General features: G+C 47.4%; 1 protein-coding gene across 1 annotated transcript in view; it reads right to left on the bottom strand.

The window, feature by feature from the left end:
* sntg1 (syntrophin, gamma 1) overlaps positions 1-16,997 on the bottom strand; it is a gene marked incomplete at its 5' end in the record, with an annotated part of 174,103 nt that overhangs the window by 129,979 nt on the left and 27,127 nt on the right. The window contains one exon of the mRNA XM_085993955.1: positions 13,729-13,785. Within this exon, the coding sequence (XP_085850081.1) occupies positions 13,729-13,785 (57 nt within the window). The remainder of the gene's footprint in view (positions 1-13,728; positions 13,786-16,997) is intronic.

The following is a 16,997-nucleotide window of genomic DNA, read 5'->3' as shown; positions in this document are numbered from 1 at the left end:
AGTAGTTTAAAAAGCAATTTGGTTGTAATTTTTATTGTGTAACATGTATACAATCAATACTGTCAAATCTGAAGCAGGCCTTTTTTTCTATTCTTTTTATAAAACATGCTCACAGTTAGGGTGTTGCACCATCAATTCTGCCAGTGCCACTATTCTCCATACTGTTCCAGTATAAGGTATATGTACAGGCACAACAGGGAGCCCACTGTACCTTGTCTCTGCATAAGGTCTTTGAAACAGAGGCAAGCTGCGGCAGGATAAGACAAACAGCTAAAATCAAAAATAGCGATTGGCCCTGGCAACATCATCTCCTATTTTCACTTTTTTAGGCGGGTTGTTTTCTATATTCTTTTTATTTCTTCTAGGTAGGTTAGTATTTTTCACATTTGTTCTCTGTTCGTGCAGAGGATTAGTGATTCTATTGTTTGCAAATCCCAGTTACAGTATACTGCTCATTCAACAATAAGTAAAGCTGCCCTAGTTTAAGTACAATAATTATTAGTTAAGTTTTAAGATTTATAAAAAATATTTTCAGACCTTTTGTGAACTGTTAAAAAGAAATATTGGGGTATATTTTCCTACACTTCCCATTTTATACTGGCACTGACTTTTTTTTAATCAACATTGAAAACGGGCGATTGTCTTAAAATCAATGGGGCTTAAATTCACCTTGGGTAGTAATGCAAAACAGATGATATTGTTTTACACTCTGCACAATTTTCTTTTCCAATAATTTCAAAAATGTGCTGCCAATTTCGCAATCACCTGTTTTGTGCTACCACTCAAGACAATTCCCCTCTGCCCCCACCCCCCCCACCCCCTGCCAGTTGTCTTTATTGTAAATAGAACATAAGAACATAAGAAATAGGAGCAGGAGTAGGCCATTCAGCCTCTCGAGCCTGCTCTGCCATTCAATAGGATCATAGCTGATCTTCTGCCTCAACTCCACCTTCCCGCACTATCCCCATATCCCTTGATTCCCTTAGTGCCCAAAAACCTATCTGTCTCTGTCTTGAATATACTCCATGACTGAGCATCCACACCCCTCTGGGGTAGAGAATTCCAAAGATTCGCAATTCTTTGAGTGAAGAAATTTCTCTTCATCTCAGTCCTAAATGGTCGACCCCTTATTCTGAGGCTGTGACCCTTAGTTCTAGACTCTCCAGTCAGGAGAAGCATACTCCCAGCATCTACCCTGTCAAGCAAATAAGTTGTATTGTGTTTACACCTCCCCTGCACTTTTGCTGTAGAATGCCCTTGTGTTATTTGCTATAGGTGCATGTGCCTCATCACTATTCAATGTTCTCTAGGTCTTTTACTGATATAATGCTAAATTGTGCAAGCTACAGACTACAAATGGTGTACAAGATCAAGGACAGGGATAGACCAGGATTAAAAATTCTAAATTGGGGAAAAGCAAATTTTGCTAAGCTCAGAGGTGATTTAGCTATAATGGTCTGGAAACAGCTACTTGAAGGTAAATCAGTGTCAGAGCAGTGCGAGGCATTCAAGGAGGAGATCCGGAGGGTTCAGACCAAATATGTGCCCTTAAAGAAAAAGGTGGGACGAACAAATCTAGAGCCCACTGGATGTCTACGGACATACAGGATAGGATAAAGAAAAAAAGGGAGGCGTATGACAGATACCAAGGGCTAAATACTCCAGGATCTTTAGAGGAGTACAGAAAGTGCAGGGGTGCAATTAAAAAGTATATTAGGAAAGCAAAGAGAGAGCAAGAAAAATTCTTGGCAAGTAAAATCAAGGAAAACCCAAAGATGTTTTATAAATATATTAAGAGTAAGAGGATAACTAAAGAAAGGGTAGGGCCTATTAGAGATCATGAGGGCAATTTGTGTGTGGAGGCGGGAGATGTCGGTAGGCTTCTTAATGAATAATTTGCATCTGTTTTCACAAAGGAGAGGGATGAAGCAGACATTGCTATCGGGGGGAGGAGTGTGAAATATTAGATGAAATAAATGTTATGTATTGGGTGTTCTCCTCCCACCTGCGGTGGCGCTGTCACAGCAGATAAATGGTTGGGGCTGTTCTCTTGGTTAAGTTTTAGCTCTCTTTGTTCGGTCTCTCCAGAACCTTTTTTTTAAATAAAGCACTTCATGTTTGAATCTCTGAGTTCTGAGTCCTAAATTGTGTCTAGGTAGAAAGGTACAGACACAACAAAGTGGCGACGAGGATTGGATGAATCTGCGTTGTGGGAACTTTCTTGTTTTCGACTACAAAACACTCGGAACAGAGATTGCAGCATCACATTAATGGTATGGGTGCAGTGAGTAAACAGAAAATAAAATTTGAAATGTGAGATGGCTACTATATTAGGAAATATTGGTGATTTTAATGAAAATGTGGCGCAATGGAGCGCTTATACGGAACGTTTTGACGATTTTGTTTTGGCGAATGCGGTGGCAAACGAAAAGGTCGTGCCTACCTTTTTGAGTATAATGGGGGCAAAGACATTCAATTTACTTCGCAGCCTTGTACAGCCAGATAAGCCAGGAACTAAAACATATAAACAACTGGTGGAAATTCTTGGAGCACATTTTTCACCAAAACCTCTGGTTATTGTTGAGAGATTTAGATTTCACAAACGGAATCAAGAGGGGGAATCAGTGACGATGTTTATTGCTGCTTTAAAAAGGTTGTCAGAACACTGCGAGTTCAAGGAGGTGCTGAATGACACCATTAGAGACAGACTTGTGTGTGGTCTGCTAAGTGCAGCCACACAGAAGCGCCTTCTTACTGAGGACAACCTTACTCTTGAAAAGGCCATTGAAGTTAGTGTCTCCATGGGGATGGCGGAAAAGGAGGCTCACCAGTTGAGTTCAACAAGGAGAGTTCACAAGGTGTCGTCTGAGCCTAAAAGTGCGCGGAACGGCACATCTTGCCGTTGTGGGAAAACGGACCATCATGCTAATGACTCCTGGTGTACGGAACTGGAATGCCGAAATTGTGGCAAAGAAGGTCACATTGAACGTGCCTGTAGAGGTAAAAAAAGAACAGAGAAAGCTGGGAAGCATGAAAGCAAAATGTCTGTATTTGGACAAGAGAAGAAAAAGAGTGTTCATTCAGTGCAGTATGATGGAACAAGCAAAACAGAGGGGAGTGACACCTCTGAGGAGGAAGAGGTGCACATACTGATGGTTGCAGGTGGTCCAAATGGCTACTGGGTGTCGTCACTGGTGGAGGGACAATCAGTGCGGATGGAGGTGGACACAGGCACGGCTATGTCCCTTGTTTCAGACACTGTCTACAACAAAATGCTAAAGCATCTTACCCTTCAGTCAACAAACATTGTGCTAAAGACATATACCGGCGAACCTGTGGCCAGGAGAGGCGCCATTGAGGTGACAGTTAAATTGAATGGACAGACTGCGAAACTGCCACTATATGTGGTAAAGGGAAATTACCCATCTCTACTGGGATGTGCATGGCTAGAGAAAATCATGCTGGACTGGCCTGCAGTCCGCATGATGTCAAAAGGGGAGTCAGGTCTGACTGCAGTTTTAAACAAACATGCAGAACTCTTCAATGGGGAACTTGGGAGCATGAAAAGATCAGCATGAGACTGGACATTAAACCTGACAGCAAGCCGAAGTTTCACAAAGCCCAACCTGTACCTATGCAATTAGGCCAAAAGTTGAGGCTAACTTGGAGGCCTTAGTCGAGAATGGAGTCCTGGAGCCTGTGAGCGTGAGCAAATGGGCCACACCCATTGTTCCTGTCCTGAAAAAGGATGCATCTGTTTGAATCTGCGGAACAGTACCCTCTTCCCCTCATTGGTGATCTTTTTACGGGCCTGGCCGGAGGACAAAAGTTCAGCAAAATAGACTTATGCCAGGCTTACCTACAAATGCATGTCGATGACAAATCAAAGGAGCTGCTGGCAATTGTGACACACAAGGGGCTATACAGGTACTGCCGCCTTTCGTTTGGAATTATGTCGGCCCCTGCTCTATTCCAAAGGGCAATGGATCAGATTTTGAGTGGACTGCCAGGAGTCCAGTGCTACCTGGACGACATCCTTGTCACTGGGACAAATGAGGAGGATCATCTTCTGAACTTGGATGCGACACTACAGCAACTGAAAGAGTATGGACTCAGAGTTCGTAAAGACAAATGTGAATTCTTTCAGTCTTCAGTTGAGTACCTGGGGCATGTGATTGACGCTATTGGCCTGCATAAGGCGCCGTCAAAGGTCAAGGCGATCGTGGAGGCCCCAGCACCCCAGAATGTGAGCCAGTTACGTTCATTTCTGGGACTACTTAACTACTATGGGAAGTTTATTCCAGACTTAGCAACATTGCTGGAGCCGTTACATCAGCTGCTATGTCAAGGCAAAACATGGAAATGGACTGAACTGTGCAACGAAGCTTTCGCCCAAGCAAAGAAAGCATTGCTGAAGTCGGAGGTCCTGACACACTTCGACCCAAAGACACCCGTGCAGCTAGCATGTGATGCATCACCATATGGTGTGGGAGCAGTCATATCCCACATCATGCCTTCTGGGGAAGAGAAACCTATCGCCTTCGCATCACGCACCTTGAACAAGGCCGAGAGTAACTATGCGCAGATTGAGCGCGAGGCCTTGGGAATTGTTTTTGGAATTCGAAAATTTCATCAGTACCTGTTTGGGAGAAGGTTCACACTCCTGACGGACCACCGTCCATTGACTTCAATCTTCGGGCCCCACACCGGAGTTCCGTCTCTTGCTGTAAGCAGGATGCAAATCAGACTTGCACAGCAACGCAGACGGTCTCTCGAGGCTGCCCTTGCCTGTTACTCCCCCAGAGCCTCATCAGATAGACATCTTCTACTTTAGACAAGTGGAGGGAGCACCTGTCACTGCAGTTCAGGTGCGACGGTACACCCGCAACGATCCAGTCCTGTCTGAGGTAATGGACAATGTCATTCGAGGGAGAGCTATAGGAGATTCTCCTAGTTTGAAACCTTATGTTTCAAAAAGAAATGAGCTCTCCGTCCAGGCAGGTTGTCTTCTTTGGGGATGCCGTGTCATCATTCCGCCACTTCTGAGGGAACCTATACTGCAACAACTTCATACAGGCCACAGTGGGATGGTTCAGATGAAGGAAATGGCAAGAAGCTACTTCTGGTGGCCAGGTCTCGATGGAAATATTGAGGAGAAAGCCAAAACATGTTCCCCATGTCAAAGGGTCCGGAATGTTCCACAGCTGGCAACCCTACACCCTTGGGATTGGCCTGAAGAAGTGTGGCAGCGAGTACATGTGGACTTCGCTGGTCCTTTCGAAGAGAAGATGTTTATGGTGGTTGTGGACGCTCGTAGCAAGTGGCCGGAGGTCGCTGTGATGAGGTCTACCACGGCAGAGAAAACAATTGAGAAACTGGGTGAGATGTTCAGCCGTTATGGCTCACCGGAACAACTCGTAAGTGACAATGGTCCACAATTTGTATCACAGGAGTTTGCAACCTTCCTGCATGTGAATGGTGTCCAACACATCAGGTCTGTGCCCTATCATCCCTCTACTAACGGCCTGGCAGAAAGGTTCGTGCAAACTTTGAAGCACGCCTTGAAGGCATCGCAAGGTCAGGGCTCAATCCACCAACGTCTGAACAGTTTCCTGTTGTCCTACAGGAACGAGCCGCATGCCACAACCAAAACTTCCCCCGCTTCGCTCATGATGAAGAGGCAGTTGCGGACAAGTTTTGACTTACTCAAACCTCCAAGGGCAGAGCAGGTTGTCCATCATCAACAACAAGCTCAAGTTGAAAGGAGAGAGAAAAGAGCCAAGGAGAGATGGTTTCATCCTGGAGAGCACGCCCTAGCTCGAAACTACAACACTGGACCGAAATGGGTTCCTGCTACGGTGATCGCGCAGACGGGCCCTGTGTCTTACATCGTTGAGACTGCTGAGGACGTCGTCTGGAGAAGACACACAGATCAACTGTTGCTCGGAGCAGAGACAGCCACAGAGGCTCCAACGGCTGGTTGGCCTGAACCGTTTCCGGATGATACCGCAAACCAGCATCCTTTGCCACAGTGCTCTTCTCCAACACAGGAAGTCAAAGAGACTGTTCCACCTGTGCAAGCTCCTGACTTTCGACTGACACAGGCACCTCCTCTATCTAGGCCTGTGTCAATGCCTACTGCTGTGGAAGCCAGTGATGACCGCCGGTATCCTGTCAGAGACCGGCGGCCTTCAAGATGCTTGGATCTGTAGGCTTAGTGACTTACCCAAAAGACTGGGGCAGAATAAACCCCAGGGTAAAGTCAGGGTTTGAGGCAGTCTACCTCTACCCTTGGTTAGTTGAGTGCATTGGAAAGTAACTTACCTGTTGAGGAATAATGTGGACCTTTCATTTAAGAGGGGAGGAATATGTTATGTATGGGTGTTCTCCTTCCACCTGCGGTGGAGCTGTCACAGCAGATAAATGGTTGGGGTTGTTCTCTTGGTTAAGTTTTAGCTCTCTTTGTTCGGTCTCTCCAGAACCTTTTTTTTGAATAAAGCACTTCATGTTTGAATCTCTGAGTTCTGGGTCCTAAATTGTGTCTAGGTAGAAAGGTACAGACACAACAATAAACATAGTGAGAGAGGAAATATTAAGGGGTTTAACAGCTTTAAAAGTGGATAAATCCCCAGGCCCGGAAGAAATGTATCCCAGGCTGTTAAGCAAAGCAAAAGACAAAATAGCAGAGGCCCTGACCATCATTTTTCAATCCTCTCTGGCTTCAGGTGTGGTGCCGGATGACTGGAAGGCTACTAATGTGGTACCCTTGTTTAAAAAGGTAGAAAAGGATAGACCGAGTAATTACAGGCCAGTCAGCCTAACCTCGGTGGTGGGTAAATTATTGGAAAGAATTCAGAAGGACAGGATAAATCTTCATTTAGAAAGACACGGATTAATCAAGGATAGTCAGCACGGATTTGTTAAGTGAAGGTCGTGTCTGACAAACTTGATTCAATTTTTTGAGGAGGTAACAAGGAGGGTAGATGAGGGTAGTGCGTTTGATGTAGTTTATATGGACTTTAGCAAGGCTTTTGATAAGGTTCCACATGGCAGACTGGTCACAAAGTTAAAAGCCCATGGGATCCAGGGCAAGTTGGATTCAAAACTGGGTCGGTGACAGGAAGCTGAGGGTAATGGTTGATGGGTGTTTTTGTGACTGGAAGGCTGTTTCGAATGGGGTTCCGCATGGCTCAGTACTAGGTCCCTTGCTTTTTGTGGTATATATCAATGATCTAGGCTTGAATATAGGGGGTATGATTAAGACATTTGCAGATGATACTAAAATCGGCTGTGTGGTTGATACTGAAGAAGGAAGCTGTAGACTGCAGGAGGATAGCAATAAATTGGTCAGGTGGGCAGAACAGTGGCAAATGGAATTCAATTCGGAGAAGTGTGAGGTAATGCATTTGGGGAGGGCTAACAAGGAAAGGGAATACACATTAAATGGTAGGACACTGAGTAGCATAGAGGAACAAAGGGACCTTGGAGTGCATGTCCACAGATCCCTGAAGGTAGCAGGCCAGGTAGATAAGGTGGTTGAGAAGGCATACGGAATGCTTGCCTTTATTAGCCATGGCATAGAATACAAGAGCAGGGGGGTTATGCTTCAAATGTATAAAGCACTAGTTAGGCCTCAGCTAGAGCACTGCGTGCAGTTCTGGTCACCACATTACAGGAAAGATGTGATTGCACTAGAGAGGGTACAGAGGAGATTTACAAGGATGTTGCCGGGAGTAGAGAATGTTAGCTATGAGGAAAGACTGGATAGGCTGGGTCTGTTTTCCTTGGAACAGAGGAGGCTGAGGGGAGACCTTATTGAGCTGTATAAAATTATGAGGGGCATAGATAAAGTGGATAGAAAGGACAGCAGATGGTTCAAAAACCAGGGGGCACAGATTTAAAGTAATTGGTGGAAGGTTTAGAGGGGATTTGAGGGAAAATTCCTTCACCCAGAGGGTTGTGGGGGTCTGGAACTCACTGCCTGAAAGGGTGGTAGAGGCAGGAGCCCTAACCACATTTAAAAAGTACTTGGATGTGCACTTGGGATGCTCTAACCTGCAGGGCTACGGACCAAGAGCTGGGAAGTGGGATTAGGCTGGATAGATCTTTGTTGGCTGGCACAGACACGATGGGCCGAAATGGCCTCCTTCCATGCTGTAACTTTCTGTGATTCTATGAATTTGCAGAGAGCAGCAAAGCAAAGGTATTCGCCGTTGGACCCGAAGTAAGCTTTTCATAAAGACCTCGCGATCTCTGTGGCGAGAAGTTAGGCTTTTCTGACGTGCAGTTTGAAATCAACGTAGTTTAGTGGGAATGCCATAGTGCAAGTTGCTGAGATGTCAACAAGCTGTCTAAGCAGCCAATCACATTGCAGAATTCTTACAGACAGGGAAAGTGGAAACAGAAAGCACTAATGATTAATCATTTTTTTTAAATTTTACAGAGAGCGACATAAAGATTGGGACATACACATTGGGTTAAGGTAGAAGCTGAAATATCATGAACAAACTTAAAAATACATATTTTTTATTAATTTTAAAATCTAATAATTGTTAACTGTCAGTTCACTGTCATCAGGACTGCAAATTCCGGGCCATTATTTTAAAATCATTTTTCTGATCCAGAAATAACCACTAGACACTGCAGTATAAAAATGGTGAAGGACAGATGGTTTTTCTCTGATCTTTATAGAAGATGAAGGCTAATTGAGTCATGTGCAATTCCCTACATCTGTTTCAAGCTGCATTAAACATCACAAGTGGCTACAGCTCCCTCAAGGTCTTAAAAATCTCCTAAGTCCTGAATTTGTGCCAATATAGCTATCTCTGTAATCTCCTTCAGCCCCACAACCCCCCGAGATAGCTGCGCTCCTCCAATGCTGCCCTCTTGAGCATCCCTGATTATAATCACTCAGCCATTAGTGGCCGTGCCTCTGTTGCCTAGGCCCTAAGCTCTGGAATTCCCTGCCGAAACATCTCTACCTCTCTTTCCTCATTTAAGACGCTCCTTACAACCTACCTCTTTGACAACGTTTTTGGTCAGCTGCCCTAATTTCTCCTTATGTGGCTCGTTGTCAAAACGGGCAGCAGCAGTCACTTTAAGGACCGCTGCTTGAACATAAGAACAGAAGAAATAAGAGCAGGAGTAGGCCATTCGGCCCTTCAAGCCTGCTCCGCCATTCAATGAGATCATGGCTGATCTTCTGCCTCAACTCCATTCACCGGCCCTATCGCCATATCCCTTAATGCCCTGACTAGTCAGAAATCTATAGATTTCTGTTTTGAATATACCCAATGACTGAGCCTCCACAGCCCTCTGGGGTAGAGAATTCCAAATACTCACCACTCTCTGTGTGAAGAAATTTCTTCTCATCTCAGTCCTGAATGGCCTACCCTTTATCTTGAGGCTGTGGCCCCTGGTTCTAGACTCCCCAGCCAAGGGAAACATTCTCCCAGCATCCATCCTATCAAGCCCTGTAATGATTTTGTATGCTTCAATGAAATCTCCTCTCATTCTTCTGAATTCAAGAGAATACAGGCCTAGTTTACTCAATCTCTTCTCATACGACAGTCCCGCCATCCCAGGAATCAATCTCATGAACCTTCATTGCACTCCCACTATGGCAAATATATCCTTCCTTAGGTGAGGAGACCAAAATTGTACACAGTACTCCAGGTGTGGTCTCACCAAGGCCCTATATAATTGGACTAAGACTTTTTTACTCCTGTACTCAAATCCTCTTGTAATGAAGGCCAGCATACTATTTGCCTTCCTAATGGCTTGCTGCACCTGCACATTCACTTTTAGTGACTCATATACAAGGACACCCAGGTCCCTTTGAGCATCTGCATTCCCCAATCTTTCACCATTTAGGAAATACTCTGCCTTTCTGTTTTTTCTACCAAAGTGGATAACTTCACATTTATCCACATTATATTCCATATGCCATGTTCTCGCCCATCACTGAGCCTGTCGAGATCCCCTTGAAGCCTCTTCCCATTCTCTTCGCAACTGACACTGCAACCTAGCGGCACGGTGGCATAGTGGTTAGCACTGTTGCCTCACAGCGCCAGGGACCCGGGTTCAAATCCGGCCTCGGGTGACTGTCTGTGTGGAGTTTGCACATTCTCCCCGTGTTTGCGTGGGTTTCCTCCGGGTGCTCCGGTTTCCTCCCACAATCCAAAGATGTGTGGGTTAGGTTGATTGGCCATGATAAAAATTGGCCCTTAGTGTTAGGGGGGATTAAATACGCGGGGTTACGGGGATAGGGCTTGGGTGGGATGGCTGTCGGTGTAGGGACCGGGTGTTAGGGTTTGGATGATCAGCCATGATCTCGTTGAATGGTGGAGCAGGCTCGAAGGGCCGAATGGCCTACTCCTGCTCCTATCTTCTATGTATCATCAGCAAATCTGGAAATGTTACATCTAGTCCCCTCATCCAAATCATTGATATAGATTGTGAATAGCTGGGACCCAAGCACCGATCCTTACGGTACCCCACTAGTCACAGCCTGCCATCCTGAAAAAGACCCGTTTATCCCTACTCTTTGTTTTCTGTCTGTTAACCAATTCACAATCCATGCTAGTATATTACCCCCAATTCCATGTGCCCTAATTTTGTTCACCAACCTCTTGTGTGGGACCTTATCGAAGGCCTTCTGAAAATCCAGATACACCACATCTACCGGTTCCCCTTTGTCTACTCCACTAGTTAAATCCTCAAAGATCTCCAATAGGTTTGTCAAACAGGATTTCCCTTTCATAAATCCATGTTGACTCTGCCAAATCTTACGATTAGTTACTAAGTGCCCAGTTATTGCATCCTTTAAATAGATTCCAGCATTTACCCAACTACTGATGTGAGGCTAACAGGTCTGTAGTTCCCCTTTTTTTCTCTCCCTCCTTTCTTAAATAGCAGGGTTACATTTGCTATCGTCCAATCTGCAGGATCCGTTCCAGAAGCTATAGAATTTTGGAAGATGACAAAAAAGGCATCCACTATTCTTTCAAAACCCTAGGATGTAGGTCATCCGGTCCTTGGGATTTATCGACTTTTAGTCCCATTAATTTTGCTAGCACTGTTTTTTTACTAATAATAATTTCTTTAAGTTCCTCATTCTCATCACACCTTTGGTTTTCTCATATTTCTGGGAGGTTTTTTGTGTCTTCCTCCGTGAAGACAGAAACAAAGTACTTATTTAATTTCTCAGCCATTTCCTCATTCCCCATTATAAATTCTCCCGTCTCTGACTGTAAAGGACCTATATTTACCTTTGCCAGTCTTTTCCTATACCTATAGAAGCTTTTACAATCTGTTTCTATATTTTTCGCTAGTTTGTGCTCATATTCCATTTTCCCTTTCTTTATCAATTTCTTGGTCCCCCTTTGCTGGTTTCTAAAAAATCGCAATCCTCAGGCTGACCGCTTTTTCTGGCAACTTTATATGCTTCCTCCTTTGACTTAATACTAGCTTTAATTTCTTTTGTTAGCCATGGTTGGATCGCTTTTCCTTTTGGGTTTTTATGCCCTAGAGGAATATATGTTTGTTGCAAATTATGCATTATTTCCTTGAATGCTGGCCATTGTATGTCCACCTTCATACCTTTTAGTGTAGTCTCCCAATATACCATGGCCAACTTGTCCCTCATACCCTTGTAGTTTCCTTTGTTTAGATTGAAGACCTTAGTTTCAAAATGGACTACATCACTCTCAAACTTAATGTAAAATTCAATCATATTATGGTCACTTGTCCCTAAAGGCCCCTTTACCACAGGATTATTGATTAGCCCTCTCTCATTACACAGAACCAGATCCAGAATAGCCTGTTCCCTGGTTGGTTCCTCCACATACTGATCCAGGAAACCATCTCACATGCATTCCAAGAATTCGTCCTCCACACCATTAGTGGTAATTTGATTTGCCCAGTCAATATGTAGATTAAAGTCCTCCATGATTACCGTATTGCCCTTGTTACATGCACTTCTAATCTCTTGATTGATACTGTGCCCTGCATTACCATCGCTGTTTGGTGGCCTATACACAACTCCCACCAATGTTTTCCACTCTTTGCTGTTTCTTAGCTCCACCCAAACTGATTCCAGTTCTACATCTTGATTTGCTAAGCCAATAAGATCATGGCTGATCTTTGACCTCAACTCCACTTTCCCGCTCAATCTCCATATCCCTTAATTCTTCTGGAGTCCAAAAAACTATCTATCTCAGCCTTGAATATACTCAACGACTGAGCATCCACAGCATTTTGGGGCAGAGAATTTCAAAGATTTACAACTCTCTGAGTGAAGAACTTCCTCCTCAACTCAGTCTTAAAAGGCCGGCCCCTTACCCTGAGACTATGCCCTTTAGTTCTAGACTCTCCAGCCAAGGGAAACAATCTACATAGGATTACATAGGATATACGGCACAGAAACAGGCCATTTGGCCCAACCAGTCCATGCTGGCATTTATGCACCACACGAGCCTCCTCCCATCTTTCCTCATCTAACTCTATCAGCATAACCCTCTATTCCCTTTTCCCTCATATGCTTGGTCTAGCCTCCCCTTAAATGCATCTATACTATTCGCTTCAAACACTCCTTGCGGTAGCGAGTTCCACATCCTCACCACTCTTTGGGTAAAGAAGTTTCTTCTCAATTACCTATTGAATTTCTTGGTGACTATCTTATATTGATGGCCTCTGGTTATGCTCTTCCCCACATGTGGAAACATTCTCTCAGTATCCACTCTATCAAAACCTTTCACAATTTTAAAGACCTCTATTAGGTCACCCTGCAGCAGCTTGAGTTTTATAATGGCAGCATAGATGGGTGGAGACATCCTCCAGCCATGCATCCCTTAAAATTGCAATCGGGGTTCTAACTATGGCATAGAACCCTGATTTCCAAAATTTAGAGGCCTATCACCTGAAGCAGACATGTGCACTGGCCACCCTAGGGAAGACCCCATTTAAATTGGCCAGAGCATCGGTGTTAACGGGTAGTAAGTCTGCTGACCCCATTTTGTCAACAGTACCACTTGTTGATGCCAATTTCAGCCAGTTAAAATTGGCTCAATTCTCTCCTGACAAATGTTTCAAACATAAGGCTCAAAAAAGACCCAGATTGCTCTACCTGTCATTTAAAAGAACTCTCGACTAGACGATCATGAGGCAAATTTTCATCTCCCCCAATGGTAATCTGGTGGAGTAGATTCCCCACCAGTTATAGAACCCATTGGGTTTTCATTCCATTGAAATCAATGGGATGAAAATCAGACGGGTTCTATAACGGATGGGTGATGCACGCTGCCAGATTACCACACATGCGTAAAGACAAAAATTTACCCCCACGATATTGAAACCTATTCTCAACTGACATTTACAGACATTATTGAAAGTCTCAGCCAGATCATCTGGGAAAGGATTGGAAAACTTTTCTGGGAAGGAGACCCTTCCCAGACCACTCATAGCCTCTCCCCATGGGTTGACCAAACAGTATGATTAGGAGGTTCCGTGGAGTATTAATTGGTACAGCCCTGCTAGCTTCTTGATTGAGGAGCAGATTGGAACAGAAGGGGCCTTAGCTGAGAAATTATGCAAAGGAAATGAATTCTAACTGGAAAAATTGTTTTGAATTTTCCTGACATAATCAAATATTGTCAACATTGCAAAGAAAGACTAGACATAAAATTAAAAAAATTCTCAAATAATTAACAACAATTAAAAAAAAGACACCTTTATACTTAGACCAAATCCACCAATTGTTTGTCTTCTGATTGTAACTGTTCTTTCCTATAGAAGGAACACAATAGTTTGGATTTTAGATTATGCAATACACTGTAAACAGAAGCATTAAAATACTCAACAATTCTCACATTGATTAAAACAGCCAATTTCTAACAGGCAGTTCAACTGTCTTCCTTCAGTGGAATGTTCACAAGACTGTACAGAGGCATTTTAGGAGTCCATGCCGCCAGTAAGGAGTCTCACATGCTGGCAGTTGGGAGTCTCACTCCCCATTGCCAGCGAGTGAGATTCCCCACTGCCAGTGAGTGAGACTACCCACTGCTAGCGAGTGAGACTATCCACTGCCGGAGAGTGAGACTCCCCATTGACAGTGAGTGAGACTCCCCATTGCCGGCGAGTGAGATTACCCACTGCTAGCGAGTGAGATTACCCACTGCCAGCGAGTGAGAATACACACTGCCAGAGAGTGAGACTCCCCACTGAGAGAGTGAGACTCCCCACTGCCGGAGAGTGAGACTCCCCACTGCCGGAGAGTGAGACTCCCCACTGCCTGAGAGTGAGGCTCCCCACTGAGAGAGTGAGACTCCCCACTGCCGCAGAGTGAGACTCCCCACTGCCCGAGAGTGAGACTCCCCACTGCCTGAGAGTGAGACTCCCCACTGAGAGAGTGAGACTCCCCACTGCCGCAGAGTGAGACTCCCCACTGCCCGAGAGTGAGACTCCCCACTGCCGGAGAGTGAGACTCCCCACTGCCGGAGAGTGAGACTCCCCACTGCCGGAGAGTGAGACTCCCCACTGCCGGAGAGTGAGACGCCCCACTGCCCGAGAGTGAGACACCCCACTGCCGGAGAGTGAGACTCCCCACTGCCGGAGAGTGAGACTCCCCACTGCCGGAGAGTGAGATTACCCACTGCCAGCGAGTGAGACTCCCCACTGCCGGAGAGTGAGACTCCCCACTGAGAGAGTGAGACTCCCCACTGCCCGAGAGTGAGATTACCCACTGCCAGCGAGTGAGACTCCCCACTGCCGAAGAATGGGACCCCCACTGCCGGAGAGTGAGATTACCCACTGCCGGAGAGTGAGACTACCCACTGCCGGAGAGTGAGACTCCACACTGCCGGAGAGTGAGACTCCCCACTGCCGGAGAGTGAGACTCCCCACTGAGAGAGTGAGACTCCCACTGCCGGAGAGTGAGATTACCCACTGCCAGCGAGTGAGACTACCCACTGCCAGAGAGTGAGACTCCCCACTGCCAGCGAGTGAGACTCCCCACTGCCCGAGAGTGAGACTCCCCACTGCTGGAGAGTGAGACTCCCCACTGCCGGAGAGTGAGACTCCCCACTGCCGGAGAGTGAGACTCCCCACTGCCGGAGAGTGAGACTCCCCACTGCCGGAGAGTGAGACTCCCCACTGAGAGAGTGAGAGTCCCCACTGCCGAAGAATGGGACCCCCACTGCCGGAGAGTGAGATTACCCACTGCCAGCGAGTGAGACTACCCACTGCCGGAGAGTGAGACTCCCCACTGCCGGAGAGTGAGACTACCCACTGCCAGACAGTGAGACTCCCCACTGCTGGAGAGTGAGACTCCCCACTGCCCAAGAGTGAGACTCCCCACTGCTGGAGAGTGAGACTCCCCATTGCCGGAGAGTGAGACTCCCCACAGCCGGAGAGTGAGACTCCCCACTGCCGGAGAGTGAGACTCCCCACTGCCGGAGAGTGAGACTCCCCATTGCCAGTGAGTGAGACTCCCCATTGCCAGTGAGTGAGACTCCCCACTGCCGGAGAGTGAGACTCCCCACTGCCGGAGAGTGAGACTACCCACTGCCCAAGAGTGAGACTCCCCACTGCCGGAGAGTGAGACTCCCCACTGCCGGCAAGTGAGACTGCCCACTGCCGGGAGTGAGACTTCCCACTGCCGGAGAGTGAGATTCCCACTGCCGGAGAGTGAGACACACCACGGCCCGAGAGTGAGATTCCCGCCTGTCCGAGAGTGAGACTCCCCACTGCCGGAGAGTGAGACTCCCCACTGCCCGAGAGCGAGACACCCCTCCGCCCGAGAGTGAGACTCACCACTGCCCGAGAGTGAGACTCCCCACTGCCGGAGAGTGAGACCCCCCCCCGGAGAGGGAGACACCCCACAGCCGGAGTGTGAGGCTCCCCACTGCCGGAGAGTGAGACTCCCCAATGCCCGAGAGTGGGGCTCCCCACTGCCCGAGCGTGAGACTCCCCACTGCCCGAGATTGAGACTCCCCACTGCCGGAGAGTGAGACTCCCCACTGCCGGAGAGTGAGTCTTCCCATTGCCCGAGAGTGAGACTGCCCACTGCCGGAGAGTGAGACTCCACACTGCCTGAGAGTGAGACTCCCCACTGCCGGAGAGTGAGACTCGCCACTGCCCGAGAGTGAGACTGCCCACTGCCGGAGAGTGAGACTCTCCACTGCTAGCGAGTGAGACTCCGCACTGCCCAAGAGTGAGATTCCCCACTGCCGGAGAGTGAGACTCCCCACTGCCGGAGAGTGAGACTCCCCACTGCCGGAGAGTGAGACTCCCCACTGCCCGAGAGTGAGACTCCCCACTGCCAGAGAGTGAGACTCCCCACTGCCCGAGAGTGAGACTCCCCACTGCCGGAGAGTGACAATACCTACTGCCTGAGAGTGAGACTCCCCACTGCCGGAGAGTGAGACTCCCCACTGCCGGAGAGTGAGATTCCCCAATGCCGGAGAGTGAGACTCCCCATTGCCGGAGAGTGAGACTCCCCACTGCCAGAGAGTGAGACTCCCCACTGCCCGAGAATGAGACTACCCACTGCCTGAGAGTGAGACTCCCCACTGCCCGAGAGTGAGACTCCCCACAGCCGAAGAATGAGACTCCCCACTGCCGGAGAGTGAGACTCCCCACTGCCGGAGAGTGAGACTCCCTACTGCCGGAGAGTGAGACTCCCCACTGCCGGAGAGTGAGACTCCCCACTGCCCGAGAGTGAGACTCCCCACTGCCGGAGAGTGAGACTCCCCACTGCCCAAGAGTGAGACTCCCCACTGCGGAGGGTGAGACTCCCCACTGCCAGAGAGTGAGACTCCCCAGTGCCGGAGAGTGAGACTCATCACTGCCCGAGAGTGAGACTCCCCACTGCCCGAGAGTGAGAGTCCCCGCTGCCGGAAAGTGAGACTCCCCACTGCCAGAGAGTGAGACTACCCACTGCCCAAGAGTGAGACTACCCACTGCCGGAGAGTGAGACTCCCCACTGCCGGAGAGTGAGA

Source organism: Somniosus microcephalus, chromosome 7, assembly GCF_052327205.1.
Source record: "Somniosus microcephalus isolate GS21.2 chromosome 7, FLI_Smic_1.0, whole genome shotgun sequence".
Taxonomy (NCBI): domain Eukaryota; kingdom Metazoa; phylum Chordata; class Chondrichthyes; order Squaliformes; family Somniosidae; genus Somniosus; species Somniosus microcephalus.
Note: the sequence above shows the minus strand (reverse complement) of the source record. Positions and strands in the feature narration are given on the sequence as shown.